Source organism: Haliotis rufescens, unplaced genomic scaffold (genome assembly GCF_023055435.1).
Source record: "Haliotis rufescens isolate VD_foot unplaced genomic scaffold, xgHalRufe1.0.p SCAF_10, whole genome shotgun sequence".
NCBI lineage: Eukaryota > Metazoa > Mollusca > Gastropoda > Lepetellida > Haliotidae > Haliotis > Haliotis rufescens.
Genome location: NW_025963780.1, coordinates 35842437 through 35861316, shown reverse-complemented (window position 1 = coordinate 35861316; position 18880 = coordinate 35842437). Strand labels below are relative to the sequence as shown.

The window sequence follows — 18880 nt, the reverse complement described above, 5'->3', positions numbered from 1 at the left end:
TGGTCCCTCTATGTGAGGGGCACATTCAGGTAATAGAATGTGATTGCGGTGTATGCATGTTTGCTGTGTATATTAATAACACAGCAATGACTGGTCCCTCTATGTGAGGGGCACATTCAGGTAATAGAATGTGATTGCGGTGTATGCATGTTTGCTGTGTATATTAATAACACAGCAATGACTGGTCCCTCTATGTGAGGGGCACATTCAGGTAATAGAATGTGATTGCGGTGTATGCATGTTTGCTGTGTATATTAATAACACAGCAATGACTGGTCCCTCTATGTGAGCGGCACATTCAGGTAATAGAATGTGATTGCGGTGTATGCATGTTTGCTGTGTATATTAATAAAACAGCAATGACTGGTCCCTCTATGTGAGCGGCACATTCAGGTAATAGAATGTGATTGCGGTGTATGCATGTTTGCTGTGTATATTAATAACACAGCAATGACTGGTCCCTCTATGTGAGGGGCACATTCAGGTAATAGAATGTGATTGCGGTGTATGCATGTTTGCTGTGTATATTAATAAAACAGCAATGACTGGTCCCTCTATGTGAGCGGCACATTCAGGTAATAGAATGTGATTGCGGTGTATGCATGTTTGCTGTGTATATTAATAACACAGCAATGACTGGTCCCTCTATGTGAGGGGCACATTCAGGTAATAGAATGTGATTGCGGTGTATGCATGTTTGCTGTGTATATTAATAACACAGCAATGACTGGTCCCTCTATGTGAGCGGCACATTCAGGTAATAGAATGTGATTGCGGTGTATGCATGTTTGCTGTGTATATTAATAAAACAGCAATGACTGGTCCCTCTATGTGAGCGGCACATTCAGGTAATAGAATGTGATTGCGATGTATGCATGTTTGCTGTGTATATTAATAACACAGCAATGACTGGTCCCTCTATGTGAGGGGCACATTCAGGTAATAGAATGTGATTGCGGTGTATGCATGTTTGCTGTGTATATTAATAAAACAGCAATGACTGGTCCCTCTATGTGAGGGGCACATTCAGGTAATAGAATGTGATTGCGATGTATGCATGTTTGCTGTGTATATTAATAAAACAGCAATGACTGGTCCCTCTATGTGAGGGGCACATTCAGGTAATAGAATGTGATTGCGGTGTATGCATGTTTGCTGTGTATATTAATAAAACAGCAATGACTGGTCCCTCTATGTGAGCGGCACATTCAGGTAATAGAATGTGATTGCGGTGTATGCATGTTTGCTGTGTATATTAATAAAACAGCAATGACTGGTCCCTCTATGTGAGCGGCACATTCAGGTAATAGAATGTGATTGCGATGTATGCATGTTTGCTGTGTATATTAATAACACAGCAATGACTGGTCCCTCTATGTGAGGGGCACATTCAGGTAATAGAATGTGATTGCGGTGTATGCATGTTTGCTGTGTATATTAATAAAACAGCAATGACTGGTCCCTCTATGTGAGGGGCACATTCAGGTAATAGAATGTGATTGCGATGTATGCATGTTTGCTGTGTATATTAATAAAACAGCAATGACTGGTCCCTCTATGTGAGGGGCACATTCAGGTAATAGAATGTGATTGCGGTGTATGCATGTTTGCTGTGTATATTAATAAAACAGCAATGACTGGTCCCTCTATGTGAGCGGCACATTCAGGTAATAGAATGTGATTGCGGTGTATGCATGTTTGCTGTGTATATTAATAAAACAGCAATGACTGGTCCCTCTATGTGAGGGGCACATTCAGGTAATAGAATGTGATTGCGGTGTATGCATGTTTGCTGTGTATATTAATAACACAGCAATGACTGGTCCCTCTATGTGAGGGGCACATTCAGGTAATAGAATGTGATTGCGGTGTATGCATGTTTGCTGTGTATATTAATAACACAGCAATGACTGGTCCCTCTATGTGAGCGGCACATTCAGGTAATAGAATGTGATTGCGGTGTATGCATGCTTGCTGTGTATATTAATAAAACAGCAATGACTGGTCCCTCTATGTGAGGGGCACATTCAGGTAATAGAATGTGATTGCGGTGTATGCATGTTTGCTGTGTATATTAATAAAACAGCAATGACTGGTCCCTCTATGTGAGGGGCACATTCAGGTAATAGAATGTGATTGCGGTGTATGCATGTTTGCTGTGTATATTAATAACACAGCAATGACTGGTCCCTCTATGTGAGGGGCACATTCAGGTAATAGAATGTGATTGCGGTGTATGCATGTTTGCTGTGTATATTAATAAAACAGCAATGACTGGTCCCTCTATGTGAGCGGCACATTCAGGTAATAGAATGTGATTGCGGTGTATGCATGTTTGCTGTGTATATTAATAAAACAGCAATGACTGGTCCCTCTATGTGAGGGGCACATTCAGGTAATAGAATGTGATTGCGGTGTATGCATGTTTGCTGTGTATATTAATAACACAGCAATGACTGGTCCCTCTATGTGAGGGGCACATTCAGGTAATAGAATGTGATTGCGGTGTATGCATGTTTGCTGTGTATATTAATAAAACAGCAATGACTGGTCCCTCCATGTGAGCGGCACATTCAGGTAATAGAATGTGATTGCGATGTATGCATGTTTGCTGTGTATATTAATAACACAGCAATGACTGGTCCCTCTATGTGAGGGGCACATTCAGGTAATAGAATGTGATTGCGGTGTATGCATGTTTGCTGTGTATATTAATAAAACAGCAATGACTGGTCCCTCTATGTGAGCGGCACATTCAGGTTATAGAATGTGATTGCGATGTATGCATGTTTGCTGTGTATATTAATAACACAGCAATGACTGGTCCCTCTATGTGAGCGGCACATTCAGGTAATAGAATGTGATTGCGGTGTATGCATGTTTGCTGTGTATATTAATAACACAGCAATGACTGGTCCCTCTATGTGAGCGGCACATTCAGGTAATATAGGAATGTCCATATTTGGTTTTCTGTTTGGTTGACGCATGGCTGCAGGGAGAGGGAGGGTTTCTGCCCCCCTCCTGATGACAAACACAGCCCCGACTTGACGTGCTTCACCATACAGTCCTCCTGGATAACAATGAGTGAGTGAGTGAGTGAGTCGGGTTTAATGTGACAATGAGTTGTATTTCAGCGAGTGAGTTGGGTTTAACGCCGCTTTTAACAGTATTCCAGTTATATCCCGGCGTGTCAGCTTAATGTGGGAAGAACGCCCGGAATGATGCAGGTCTCCGACGTTTACCACTTCGGTGAAGCCCACGAGCACGGGTATGGTGCTGACAAACCTAGAAACATAACAGGGGCGAACCGGGATTCGAACCCACAAGCATAGGTTCCTGACATGCCCAAGGGACACAACCCTGCACAGCGAATCGCGGCGCCTTAGACGACTAGGCCACCCATGCAACCGAGTTGTATTTCATTAAATATACGTGATACAGCTTACGGGGGGTGGAGAGAAAGGGGGTAGGGGTGCTGAGCAGTGCTGATTAATTATTATACACTACTACATCCACTACTCCATCAACTGCTACTACAACCACCGTGTACACATGAACTCGTGACGTCACTATTAACAACACGCATCTTTCAACGAAGGTGTCCAGCGTCAAATCAGACATTCTTGGCAGTCATAATTACATTGGAGAGAAATAAAAGTAGTCTTTTTAAAAGATGTGTCATTTTAACCAGCAGAAGAACAACTGCGGCCCCACTGCAAACATGCAAATCTGCTCTTGTGCCTTATTTATAAAAATGTATTGGACCATGAAAATACACTCCAGGGCACAATTAAGTATACACCCATGTTTGATGGTGGAAAAAATGAAACAAACAAGAAAAGGTTATTCGATGGTGATGTTTGTTTGTTTGTTTGTTGTTTAACGCCGCACTCAGCAATATTCCAGCTACATGGCGGCGGTCTGTAAATAATCGAGTCTGGACCAGACAATCCAGTGATTGACATCATGAGCATCGATCCACACAATTGGGATCGATGACATGCATCAACCAAGTCAGCGAGCCTGACCACCCGATCCCGTTAGTCGCCTCTTAAGAGAAGCATAGTCGCCTTTTACGGCAAGCATGGGTTGCTGAAGACCTATTCTACCCCGGATCTTCACGGGTTTCGATGGGGATGTATTTGATTCGGGCATCATAACTGTGTTTTGGACCTTAACGTTTGGCAGTGTTTCGGCAACTGTTTGAAGTCTAGTAACGTTTTGATAACGTTTGTAAGCTTTGGCCACATCCAATTTACAAGTGAATACGTATTGTCTTTTGCCCGGCAGTTTTCGCAAAACAATAGACAAACAAAAGGGACATAATTTTTTTTATTAAAACATCCCAAAAAAATCCAAAATGTTATAGATACGGCTTCACAATAACGAATTAGAATTTTTAAGTGTTTTTTTTAATGAAGTTAAAACAAAAAACTATATGTTTTGTCAGCAAGCCACCACGTGATGTTGTGGGCGCTCCTACCTTATTGTAATCCCACTTCGTGGTGTCCAAGTCGCGACGACAGTCGACCATGGTGAGGGGCGTGTTGTTTCCGCCGTCACTGCTCAGACAGTACTCCTCCTGTCGGATGGTCTTGTCGAACGTGTAAGAAAATGTCTGAAAGAACATTTCCCAAACATTTGTAAGTGAGCAAGTGAGTGAGTATGGTTTTACGCCGTTTTTAGAAAAATTCCAGCAATAACTTGGCGGGGGAACCAGAAATTGGCTTCCAACCCATCTAGGGAATCGCACCCGGGTCTTCGGCGTGACGAGCAAACGCTTTAACTACTAGGCTACCCCGCCGCTCCCACTGGTAAGTGATTTAAGGAGTCAATATATACATTTTACAGGGATAGACAATACTCATGAACTTCTACTAGCCCGAATAAAAGGTCGCTTTAAATAGACACATGCAGTTACACAAAGGCGCGTCAGCTTAATGTTTGGTATGTTGTTTTACGCCGCACTTAGCAGTATTATAACTATAGGATGACAGCCTGTAAATTATCGAGTGTGGAACAGTTAACCACTGATTGATATTATAGCGTCGTCACGTCGGAGTACAACGCCCCGCAATCAACCACGTCAACGAACCCGACAACCGATCCATTGAGTCGCCTCTTATGACAGGCACACGTTGCTGGGGACCTCGCCTACCCGTAATCCCCGTGGGATCATCGCAGTGTGGGATGAGTGAGTGAGTTGGGTTTAACGCCGCTTTTAACAATATTCACGGCGTGTCAGCTTAATGTGGGAGGAAAGCCCGAAGTGATGCAGGTCTCAGACGTTTACTACTTTGGTGAAACCCACGAGCACGGACATGGGCGAACCGGGATGCGAACCCACAAACATAGGTTTCTGGCATGACCAAGGGACGTAACTCTGCACTGCGAATCGCGGCGCCTTAGACGACTGGGCCCCCCAGTGTGAGATGAAAAATCAAACTGACTTATAGGTTGACTGTGAAACTCAAGAGCACAGGTAGGGTGCTGGCAACTAAGGTTAATTATTTGTAGTAAATCAGGGATTCGTACCCACGGTCAACGGATCATATCGCGGCTGAGTGACACTGCATGTACACATTGAGCGCTTTAAAATAAAATTCAGAATATCGTATCGCAAGCTCAAGTCTCAGTTCAAATTAATCTTAGAAGCGGCAGTAAAATCCTGTTTCAGCTCAACAATAACTGTTCCTTATTTGTGACCACTTCAGCAAATATAACGCTATTATCCATCAATAATATTATCTTATCAATAATATGTGTGACTATTCTGTTTCACAAGGCCCCATGATCTGTTGTAGAAATACTGAAGTGTTCTCGTCCAATGTCATAGCGCATATTGATTAAGAATACACCATACTCGATCCAGAAATCAAAGGGGGACATATTGAAACGTGAAATAATTGTGTGTGTTTTAATTCAAACTGAACATGAATGCGACAGATCCAACATCTTCCCGAGGCAAGAGAGTTAACTGACTATAAAAGTCCAGTTTCCACCCTTGCCGAACTAGGCTGGTATTATGGAGTTACATTTTGGCTGGACAAACGAGTCCATGCATAGTCCAATCACAATCGTGCACCGAAATCGAAATCCGGTTCGTAAACTGTCAAGCAGATTTCGGTCGATTGCAGGATTTGCAAAGCATGTGCACCGTCAACTCGTTGTCAGCAGATATTTTCCAAATCTGTTCATGTTTTTAATCAAGGTGCTCGAGTGATTTGATGCATTTCGCGATGTCAGACCCGTTTTATCACAATATAGATCTTGATTATCGATCAGATCGTCCTGACCGGGCGCCACCATTTTGTGTGAAGCAAACGCAAGTGATACGAGAGGTGGAATCTGATTGGTCCATAGGAGAGGCTTAGAAGGGACATAACTGGTAATAGCCAATGGTGGCGCTACAATAGAGCCCAGTTATTCCAGCCTAGTTCGGCAAGGGTGGAAACTGGACCTTTAAAGTCAGTTGACTCGCTTGCCTCGGGAAGATGCAGATCCAAGTGCTGAAACTATTTGTCTAATGAAGCGCGCGCGTGTGTGTGGCTGCTTGTACTAGTCCAGACTAATGACAGTTTTATAGTGCTAACTCACTAAAATACAATGCCGCAGTTTAACTTAGTCCTTGTTTTAAACCCTTAATACCAGGTGCCAGGCAGGGTAACAACAAGTGCCATATTTTAACGTCTTTTGGTATGACGCGACCGGAGATCGAACTCCGAGCTTCCGCACTGACCACGGGGGCGGTCTTCAGTCGGACACTATGGATATATTTAGACACTATGGATTTACTGAGACAATCTGTAAACAGTGACGACTTTGGCTCGAGGTATTCCACTCTATCTATTTTTGATAAGGACATTTCTTTTGTATCCGGCATATTATTTGAATCATGTATGTGTGAACAGCCCGAACATAATTCAGTATCCCTATGATACGTCGAACAGTATATGCTACACCTACCTGGTCCATGTTCCCGCTGTGGTCACATTTGACCTTTGACACGGCGTCCCCTAATCTTGGCAGCTCCGTGGTCTTGGTGCCAGGTATTGACAAGCACATGTTGGTGACGGGGTTCCGTACCTGGGGATGACACACACACACAGCCATCAGAAACGCCGCAATCAATACCTACACTCCCATCAGCAACGCCGCAATCAATACCAACACCGTCATCAGCAACGCCGCAATCAATACCTACACGGCCATCAGCAACTTCGTCGCAAAAGGCAAAACCGTCATCATTAAGCACCACAAGCAACTGCACCACAATCTACACCTACACCCCGATCAGAAACTACACCGCAATCAAGACCTACACCGCTATCAGCAACACCCCATTCAACAACTACACCGCGGTCAGCAACTACACCGGAATCAAGACCTACACCACTATCAGCAACTCCTCCGCGATCAGCAACACCCCATTCAACAACTACACCGCGATCAGCAACACCCCATTCAACAACTACACCGCGATCAGCAACTACACCGCAATCAAGACCTACACCGCTATCAGCAACACCCCATTCAACAACTACACCGCGGTCAGCAACTACACCGGAATCAAGACCTACACCACTATCAGCAACTCCTCCGCGATCAGCAACACCCCATTCAACAACTACACCGCGATCAGCAACACCCCATTCAACAACTACACCGCGATCAGCAACTACACCGCAATCAAGACCTACACCACAATCAACAAATCCACGGCGATCAGCAACACCTCATTCAACAACTACACCGCGATCAGCAACTACACCACAATCAAACAAAGTACTTACGACACCCCACGCATACACGTTCTCATCCGGCATGAACTTCTCTGGGTAGACGTAGTCGATGTACCAGCCGAAGCTGTTGCACTTCTGGCGTGTCGGCAGCAGATGCTCCTGGGCGAAGTCTCCCCCATACGGCTGTGACTAGAAACATACGATAGGTACACCTGCACTGTGTCACTTTTAGCAACCGAACGAGAGGACGTTCTTTTACATTAAACTCAAAGCCCACTCGGAGGATGTACGTCAGGTTAATATAGGGCCCCTATTCACAAGTGGTGCATATTGGGGCCCTTTCAACAGGATGTACTTCCGGTTCATAGTGGGGCTCTATTCACCAGGGTGTACATCCGGTGCATGTTGGGCCCTTTCACCAGGATGTACTTCCGGTGCATGTGGGGGCTCTATTCACCAGGATGTACTTCCGGTGCATGTTGGGCTCTATTCACTAGGATGTACCTCCGGTGCATGTTTGGGGTCTATTCACAAGGATGTACTTCCGGTTCATAGTGGGGCTCTATTCACCAGGATGTACTTCCGGTGCATGTGGGGGCTCTATTCACCAGGGTGTACTTCCGGTGCATTTGGGGGCTCTATTCACCAGGATGTACGTCCGGTGCATGTCGGGGCTCTATTCACCAGGATGTACTTCCGGTGCATGTCGGAGCTCTATTCACCAAGATATACTTCCGGTGCATGTCGGGGCTCTATTCACCAGGATGTACTTCCGGTGCATTTTGGGGCTCTATTCACCAGGATATACTTCCGGTGCATGTTGGGGCTCTATTCACCAAGATGTACTTCCGGTACATATTTTGGCCCTATTCGTCAGTCTATGCTTCCGGTACATGGTGGAACCCTATTCACCAGTATTTACATCCATACATTGTCAATTTGGTCAAGTGGACAGAAAGTCCATGGTTCGTATCAGGTACGTAACAGGTACATGCAGGGGTCCTACTCACTAGTATGTACTTCCGGTACATGTAGAAGAGCCGTCGGTACTCGTCCATCCACACCTCCGCCAACTGTATCAACGCCTTCTCCTCCGTCTCTGTGCTCACTGGAACACCCGCAAAACATCCCGCGTTTCAGTGTGTTGAAATTTCTAGATACAATATTTCTCGGTGCTCATTTAAAGTACATAAAATGGTATGAACAAAGATGGTTAAGATCTTCAAGATTATTTTATGTATCTAAAACATAGCAATCACGCAAGTAAACAAAGCAAAACTTTTTACACAATCATAAGAAATCTCTGCTGAAAGCGGAGTCCATTGTACGATTCCGATTGTATCATAAGCATGTGTCAAAAAGTGATGATACCAGGTGACAACGTCACAAACACATGCAAAGGCAAGTCAAGCGAGTGAATGATCGTAACGTCGCTTTGAACAGTTTGAACTCACGAAGAGTTACCGTGAACAAGGCACACATAGTATCGTATCCAAACCTGTGATATTCAAATTTACTGCCAAGTATCATCAACAAATAAAACACAGAGGGTGTACCTACGTTTATTATATGCGTCCGGCGCATGCGCCAGATGTGCCACCCGTGAACAGGGGTATATGAGCAGGAAGCCCCCACACATCCATGTCTGTAACATACACCATTATAGTGAGTGAGTGAGTGAGTGAGTGAGTGATTGAGTGAGTGGAGGTTCTGAGTAACGCAATCAGAGGTAAATGAAACAAACATGGATAGGAATTTGGGGTTGGCAAACCAAGGACATCAACAGTGAAACTGGGATTCGAACCCGGGTGACCAAGGACACTGTGTGAGTATTGGCTGAAAAACGGAAAACAACATTCACTCACTCGAAGTATTTCTAACATTTTTCAGAAAGAATGATTGTTTTGTGAATTGAATAAATAAATAAATTAATAATACATAATTAAACAAATCATTAAATTACATCTGTGTCACGAGTGCCTTTAACTGTGGCTATACCTTAAAGGAGAACTCCAGCTCCACGCCGCGCGTGCGCATCTCGGACCGAAAGCCGCCAAGTGACTTGTAGAACTTGGCTGCCATAGCAAACGCATCGCCAGACATCACAGGTGTTCTAGAAGACGGCAAAAAAATGTATTTTTTAACTGAACGTGTCTTGGGTTATTTGATAAAGGAAAATAAAGTGCGAGCACCTGAAAAGATAACGTGTTTAATTTTCTATTCCTTACTTTGACCATCTGCGCTGTCGATCACTACCACACGTCCGTGTAAAGAGACTTAACTCTGGCCTGATTATCTGATTAACTAGGGCCATCTTCTATAAGACGGCTCATCTAATACGTGAACCGTTAATATCTGTGTTATAGCTATTGATAGTGCAACAGGAACTATTAGTATTATTTTAGACTATGATTTGTTAAGGTTTAAAATCCCCAGGACCCGTAAAGATCCTGAGAAGAATAGGTCTTCAACAACCCATGCTTGCCGTAAAAGGCGATAATGCTTGTCGTAAGAGGCGACTAACGGGGTCGGGTGGTCAGGCTCGCTGAATTGCTTGATGCATGTCAGCGTATCCCAAATACGTGGATTGATGCTCACGATGTCAATCACTATATCTGGTCCAGCGTCGATTATTTACAGACCGCCGTCATATAGCTGGAATGCGGAATATTGCTGAGTGCGGCGTTAAACAACAAACAAACAAACAATAAAATCCCCAGTGTGGCCGTTCTCGTAACATTGAGTGAGTGAGAATTGTTTTACGCCGCTTTCAGCAATATTCTAGGATTATCACGACCGAAGACACAAGAAATAGGCTTCACACATACATCTTCATTCAGAAAATCGGGGCGGTCGGGTAGCCTAGTGGTTAAAGCGTTCGCTCGTCTCGCCGAAGATCCGGGTTCGATTCCCGACATGGGTACAATGTGTGTAGCCCATTTCTGGTGTCCCCCGCCGTGATATTGCTGGAATATTGCTAAAAGCGGCGTAAAACCATACTCACTCACTCATTCAGAATGAGGTGACGGGTGAATGGCGTTTCAACATTATTACACCTATGCCATGTCTCTTTTCGTATTCGAGCGCAGTAGCAATGGTCCATGGTTAAACCCCTAGTCGGACAAACATGAGGCCCACAAAGCCAGGCAAACCAGAGGTTGATAACATGAACAACTACTAAATCCGTCTTGTCGACTGACCACCCGATCCCGTTAGTCGCCTCTTCCGACAAGCATAGTCGCCTCTTCCGACAAGCATAGTCGCCTCTTCCGACAAGCAAAGTCGCCTCTTACGACAAGAATAGTCGCCTCTTCCGACAAGCATAGTCGCCTCCTACGACAAGCACAGTCGCCTCTTCCGACAAGCATAGTCGCCTCTTACGACAAGCATAGTCGCCTCTTCCGACAAGCATAGTCGCCTCTTACGACAAGCATAATCGCCTCTTCCGACAAGCATAGTCGCCTCTTACGACAAACATAGTCGCCTCTTACGATAAGCATAGTCGCCTCTTCCGACAAGCATAGTCGCCTCTTCCGACAAGCATAGTCGCCTCCTACGACAAGCATACTCGCTCCTTATGACAGGCATAGTCGCCTCTTACGACAGCCATAGTCGCCTCTTACGACAAGCATAGTCGCCTCCTACGACAAGCATAGTCGCCTCTTCCGACAAGCATAGTCGCCTCCTACGACAAGCATACTCGCCTCTTACGGTGCATGGGTTGCTGAAGATTAATTCTATTTCGGATATTCAAAGGGTCTTGTTATAAATAAGAGACTAATTATTAAGGATGCATTAACACACTGTTCTATATGTAACGGTGGCCCTCAACGTCAAATCTTCTTTGGGACAGACAAGACAGCGAGATATGCAGGGCAAGCATTGCACACTAAATCAGCTAGTCACCAGTGGGTATTATCGTTACAGGCAACCACAGGTCATATGCAGAACCCATACTGACCCATCGTCCCATGACATATTATCCCGACCTTTCTTTTAGGCTTCCGACAGATGTCTCCATGAGATTTGGAATCACGGATGAAAATCGGACAAGCTTGATATAAGGGGAGGTAATTCGAATGTTACTATGGTTCTATGGGTGACTTCCGGTCTCAATGAGATTTGGAAACACACATGAAATTTGGACAGTGTTGATGAAAGGGAAGGGAATTTGAATATTACTTAATGGGTTCTATGGGTGACTTCCGGTCTTTCTTTTCAGCTTCCGACAGAGGTCTCCACGACATTGTGAGCTTCCAAAAGATGCCCCCCGTTCGCTCGGTTGCTGTTTCCGTGTGCTCAAGGGTGTCGGTAGCTATCACGTCCTCCACTGGAACCGCGACTATGTTCGGGTGACGACTGATCGCCTCGAGAAGAGGTTCGAGCCTGCAACACAATCAGACAAAAGATCTCCCATTATCGCTGCTTTTATAGAACGTCGTTAGTTCACTCTATGACACTCTAACTGTCAACTATTTGCTTGGAGGAGGTTAAAGCGACCGCTCGCCATGCCGATGGCTCGATTCCCCACATGGGTAGAATGCGTGAAGCCCATTTCTGGTTTCTCCGTCGTGATATTGCTGGAATATTACTAAAAGCGCCGCAAAATCATACTCACTCACTCTTTCTTGGAAAATCGAATCTCGAAAAAGTATTTGTAGACATATTTAACGTTTCTTTAAATTACATGTTAGGCCTCGTGTGCAGGGTCAAGGTGAAATACACGCCTCGGATCTTCAAATGGTGTCCCCCGCCGCGACATTGTTCGAATATTGCTAAAAGCGGCGTAAAATCCAACTCACTCACTCCCCCGGGGTAACTTGCGACGTTAAATTTTACTCAACTCAACAATATTCCAAGTGCAACACTACGTATATTGTATTCATTTGAACATAAACAACATGAGAATTGGCGTTGGGGGCATCTGAAACAAGATCTGTCTTTCGCGATTCGATTTGAATTCTGAGGAACAATAAATGCTTCTCCAGAAAAGGAAACCGCGACGATAATTCATTACCATCCATCTCCCGCCTCGCAGTGTGGGTCTAGAAACACCAAGACGTCTCCTGTGGCTTCCTCCGCTCCTTGTGATCGAGCCTCATAAAGTCCGTGAAGGTCGTTACGGGAGATAACTCTCACTGGACCCTCTGGCCAGGTCTTGTGTATGGCAGTGGTGATTTCTTCTAACCCTGTGTAAAGAAGACAGTGATGAGGTCAGTAGTGTTATCAAAGTTTCTAAAATCATATGGCTTACACCCACAGGATTGCTGGTAAGAATATAGGCTCCCAGCAATCTATGCTTGTCGGAACTTGATAGATCGGAAGGTCAGGCTCGGTTGGTTGATGTCATCGTATCCTTATTTCGTGGATCGATGAGCATGATGTCAATCACTGGATTGTCTGGTAGAGACACGGTTATTTACAGACCGACATTACTTAGCTTACACATTACTGAGTGCGGCGTTAATCGCCATCATTGTGTGAACATTGAGCTTCATAAAACGGGAAATTAACCAAAATAGGGTGTTGAAAATAATGTTGATATACTGCAGTAACACATGAGAAGCCAGAAACTGCAAGGTGCGTTGACGTAGAAAAATATTAACGTCGTTTTTGGGATGTTTTACATCGTATATCTATACAAATATTTTCTTTGACGGTTTCAAATTCAGAAGTAGTATGTGATAACAACTGCCATTGAGGCCTGCGAATCCATTCACTGCGAGCTTGACTTTCCTGCTTCAGTTCTGTACACAATCACGTTTAAACTATAACCTTATACGTTTCGTTAGTATAATAGTACATAGTAAAACAAGTTGTCCGCGGTTCCCCGGCGTCACACTCGCTTGCCCAGTCTAGGGAATACCAAACGTGTGAGGTCTACAATTCGTTGCTCACATTAACCCGTATGTTCGACTGCCACTGCGCATGCGTGAAGACGTCGCGTTCGCAGGGGACTTTGATAACGTCGGTTCACCTTGGTTCAAAGTGTGACGTCCATTCTTGCCGTGATATTGCTGTAATATTGCTAATGCGGCGTAGAACCTCACTCACTCACTGACTCGGTGCGTTGTCCGTTGCTCACCTGCAGTTTTACCAAACGGGACAAGCAGGACCTCCTTCAGGTAACGAGGGGGTGACCTGTTGACAACGCTGTGCAGAGTTCGCATCAACACGGAGAAGGCTTCAACGTCGTAGGCGATGATGACGCTAGCAGAAGGAAGTGCTGTGTACCTCAGCACCATGCAGCTTTAATGGAAGATGAAAGAGGTACACCTAAAGTATCAAGTACATCTACTGATATAACTGCCGGGCAAAAGAAAGTATATACTTGAAAATTAGATTTGACCAAAACATTACAAAAGTTATCAAAACGTTACAAGGCTCAAAACAGTCGCTAAAACACTGCAAACTTAAGGTCCAAAACACAACCATGACAACCGTATCAAATACATCACCATCGAAATAACCATTTCTTGTTTGTTTCATTTTTAGCCACCATCAAACATGGGTGCACATACTTTCTTTTGCCGGGAAGTTTATGAGTGAGTGAGTGAGTGAGTATGGTTTTACGCCGCTTTTAGCAATATTCCAGCAATATCACGGCGGGGGACACCAGAAATGGGCTTCACACATTGTACCCATGTCGGGAATCGAACCCGGGTCTTCGTCGTGACGAGCGAACGCTTTAACCACTAGGCTACCCGACCGCCCCTGGGAAGTTTATGAGAACTGATCAATTGATATGGATATCGGAAAGAGTTGGGTTATAAAATACTTGAAATTCTTTTCTGAAGATGTTCTGAAGAAAATGTGTTGCGGGGAAAAAAATATGTTCAGAGAAAAATATGTGTTTTTTAAGCAGTGAATTATTAAATCTCCACGTTAATAATGCATTTAAGTGTAACTATATAACACCTTTAGTAAGTTTACCAGTGAACGTTCACGAGTTCATGTAAAAATGGTATCTAACGAGAATGAATGTGGAATGTTATTTATTACTCGCGTTAAATGTGTATTAAAATGAAAACAAATAACAGTTTTGGTTCCTATAACAATTCCTATAACCGGTCCCAAATCCGATTGCGTATGAATATTGATATTTACCAAATATTGGCAATGTTGACATTTCTATGCATACGCCTCAGTAGAGTGTTCCTACTGTTGTGTGTGCAAACATGACAGCATAAATCATTATTTTGGAATGTCTTCTGCTAATGGTAATTTATCGCTGAGTTGTTAGTGAGCAGAGCAGTTAAAAGTCAATCAAGGCCACTCTTTGAATTTCGGACCTACAGCCTACAGTCGGACACTCGCACTACCAGTATCCCCGCTGTGCAATCAAAGCAGTTCGGTGTCTTTGATCTATCAGATGAATTTACATCCTGTCCCTACCATTTTGGTAAAGGAAAATCAGAATGTTCGCTAATGAAGTCCTTGTTTACTGTACGACCCATACTGAAGGAAGTGTAAACAAACTCGTCTGATTGGATATTTAGTGTCAGCTTCAAAGGGCAAGGTCACATCAGAATAGGAAAAGACAACCGTGATCTGCACGTTTTACGCTAGTGATCAATACGGCATGTCATTGTTCACATTCTGGATGTTTGGGGCCACACAATCAGAAGCCAGGCATTCCACGGCAATCTCATTAAAATCAGACCTTAGTTCTCGCTACCGCTAAACAAAGATCTGAGGACATCCCATTACGGGTCATGTCAGAACGACCTTTCATCCGATCAATCAGAGCGTCGCTTACCAGATCATGAAAGAGGCAGTCGGAATGTGATTTCTGATCATGCAACCTTGAAAACTTTAACACGGGGTATTCCGAACGATAGTTACGGACTCAACGACATTCCAGAATGGTCTTTTGTTCAGGTTTTAAAGTTTTAATCGAGAATTTGTCAAAATATGCATCGAAGGGTTGTCGCCAATTTAAAAATTAGTGCCGTTAAACACGAGAAAGCTGCCTTCTGATTGGCTAATGTCGACTTCTTGTCAGTCGGTCAAAGTTCGCGAAAGGTCGGTCTGACGTGACCCGCAATGGTATGTCCTCAGATCTTTGTTCAGCGGTAGCGAGAACTCAGATCTGATTTTAATGAGATTGAGCTCCACGGGGTTTTCGTATCATTTGTACAGGGACTTTTCAGTTTGAGTGATCTGACAGTGCGAGGTGTACGTTCATTCATACACAAACACGTCCGGAAACTGTGCCACAAAATATTAAACCGACTTCATTTCACCACACTGAACTTATTGCATTATATCAGATTTAAAAGCCCTGGTCGGGTAGCCTAGTGGTTAAAGCGTTCGCTCGTCACGCCGAAGACCCGGGGTCGATTCCCGACATGGGTACAATGTGTGAAGGCCATTTCCGGTGTCCCCCGCCGTGATATTGCTGGAATTTTTGCTAGAAGCGGAGTAAAACCATACTCACTAACTCAGATTTAAAGCTGAAAGTGGTTGGTGTCTCACAAGCATTGACCAAGAGACCCGCCATATTTGTTTGTCTAGTGGAGGCCGCCATTGTGCAGTCAAAGGCGGTCAGTGCAGCGCCAGCGCAGCATACCCAGGGAACCATTCTAAGAGACCCCCCACCTGTCTGTACATATAGTGTATCTGTACATGGCAAACGGGTGAATCTCGATTGTCTTAAGCTTGTAGTACATCTATGCACAACAAAATTAGAATGCAGAGCAAATTTGAAGTATGTGTCGTGCTTCTCTGATGTAATAAAGTCACTGTGTTTGTCTCGAAGAAGTTTATTTTTATGTTATGAATGACCAAACACGTTCCAGCATGAGTTTTCATGTCTGACTTTAGCGAGGTCACGGTTATCCAATCAACTGGAATAAAAGGAGGTCAACGTTGCATGACACACATGACGTATATGTCACCATCCCTCTTCTTCAGCCCGTGGGTAATACAGTTTATCTCACCTCTCATGCCGGAAGTCCTTAATGGTTCGGTCCACAGCAATGGTGTCACTCGCCAGAAGGTTCACTACTCCCTTGTTTTTGAATGTATTCCCCGGGGGGTGGTACGGGACCCCCTGCTCCCCCGGGCCTGTTCTACCACCAGCACTCCGCTGATACTCCAGGAATCTTCTCTCACGCGCGTCTCTCCCAAGCACTGAGTCCCACACGTTGCTCGCGACGCTAAGCATGACCCCCAGGACAATGGCCGACAACAGTAGTGGCAGGATCACCAGGTACAACAATCTTCCCGAAATCGCCATCTTGAAAATTCAATATAACGGAAACACGCTATCAAAACTTCAGCTTCAAACTCGAATTAACGGTCCCGCTGTTTTCACATAGCGGCTAACAACACATGCGTAATTTAGGACAACAGATGTTAATTGAAATTCTTCATTCACCAACTGATCTCAGTAACATACCGCGTAATGCTTTCAAATGTGATCACGTACAGGTGTATGTTATTCGGCAGTGCAGGGCTTCAAGGTCCCAGGCGAAGATGCAGGTTCTCATTAAAGCATATCACATATGTCCATCCCGCTCATAGCGCTCGTGTGTCTATTGAACATTTAAAGTATAGATTCTTTAGTTTACCGTATACTTCACAAAGATGGCGACTCGTTATTCATATGTCATTGATTTCGCACGACAGAATAGAGTTATGTTGGAGTGCAACAGCTGTTACCTCCATAAACGTGGTCTCTAGAAGGCGCGGCGGCTCGCGTCATCAGGTTTTCAACAAACGCACACACGTGACAATCTCTCGCTGGCAATTTTGTCATCAAACGCACACACGTGACAATCTCTCGCTGGCAATTTTGTCATCAAACGCACACACGTGACAATCTCTCGCTGGCAATTTTGTCATCAAACGCACACACGTGACAATCTCTCGCTGGCAATTTTGTCATCAAACCCATACACGTGACAATCTCTCGCTGACAATTTTGTCAACAAACGCACACACGTGACAATCTCTCGCTGACAATTTTGTCAACAAACGCACACACGTGACAATCTCTCGTTGGCAATTTTGTCAACAAACGCACACACGTGACAATCTCTCGTTGGCAATTTTGTCAACAAACGCACATACGTGACAATCTCTCGCTGACATATACATGCTGGCTGAAAACATGCATTCATGAATGGACGGGGCACACGGGAGGCCCAGTCGTCTAAGGCGCCGAAATTCGCTTTGAGTTTCGTCGCTTAGGCATGCCAGGATCCTATTATCGTGGGTTCGAATCCCGGTTCGCTCTGATCATGCTTCTAGGTTTGTCATTACCATACCAGTGGGGGTTTCACCAAGGTGGTAGACGTCTGAGGCCTGTATCACTTCGGTATTTTTCTTCATCAAGCTGACACGCCGTGGTGTAACTGGAATACTAAACAGAACTTACTCACAATCTCATCAATTGAAAACTCATGTGTGTCAAATTGTGGAATGATGTAGCTTTAGTTTTCGCCATCCTGAACTTCACCGCTTCATACGAAATGTTGTTTGAGATGAGACCGCCTCCGGGGTCTAGTAGTAGAGCGTCCGCCCGGAGAGCGGAAGGTCCGGGTTTCGATCCCAGGCCGCGTCATACCAAAAGACGTTAAAAGATGGTACTTGTTGTTACCCTGTCTGGCGATGGGCATAATGGGGCTAAAACAAGGACTGGTCGGCTCGGAGTCAGTATACTGTGTCTGAGTGGGGTATTCATGTTAAACTGCGGCATGCTATCTCAGTGAGCTAGCACTATAAATCAGCATCAGTCCGGACTAGTACAAACAGCCACACACAGTGCTATAATCTTGGACGCGACGTTAAACTCCATTCCACCTCACCTCACCTGTTTGAGATGACAAAGTTGAAGAACCTGAGATGGAGAAGTACTTACCCAAAGCATGATACCTCTTCCTCGCTTGCTTGTACTGAAACGTGTACGAGAGTCAGCTGTATAGAACGAAAACGTAATATTAATGATTATTTCCACCATGTTATACGTCAGGTCATGTTTGTTTGTTTGTTGTTTAACGCCATATTCAGCAATATCCCATATATTGATATTCAGCTGTATGAAGGCGGTCTATAAATAATCGAGTCTGGACCAGACAATTCAGTGATTGACACCATGAGCATCGATCCCGCAATTGGGATAGGATGACATG

At 44.5% G+C, this 18880-nt stretch overlaps 1 protein-coding gene across 2 annotated transcripts; it reads right to left on the bottom strand.

Moving 5' to 3' along the window:
- Positions 1–2842: 2842 nt before the first annotated feature.
- On the bottom strand, positions 2843–17292 carry LOC124131029 (probable N-acetylgalactosaminyltransferase 9). Of its 2 annotated transcripts, XM_046494096.2 has the most exons (12): positions 17146–17292; positions 16685–16983; positions 13828–13991; positions 12760–12931; positions 11925–12128; positions 9741–9855; positions 9303–9387; positions 8753–8850; positions 7794–7931; positions 6967–7086; positions 4484–4618; positions 2843–3070 (listed from the first exon to the last, which is right to left on the bottom strand). In XM_046494096.2, the coding sequence occupies exons 2-12, from the start codon at positions 16981–16983 to the stop codon at positions 2921–2923; spliced, it is 1680 nt and encodes a 559-aa protein (XP_046350052.1). In that variant the 5' UTR covers positions 17146–17292; the 3' UTR covers positions 2843–2920. The 2 variants fall into 2 exon arrangements, with proteins under 2 accessions (XP_046350052.1, XP_046350053.1); XM_046494097.2 differs by lacking the exon at positions 16685–16983.
- Between the last annotated feature and the right edge of the window lie 1588 nt (positions 17293–18880).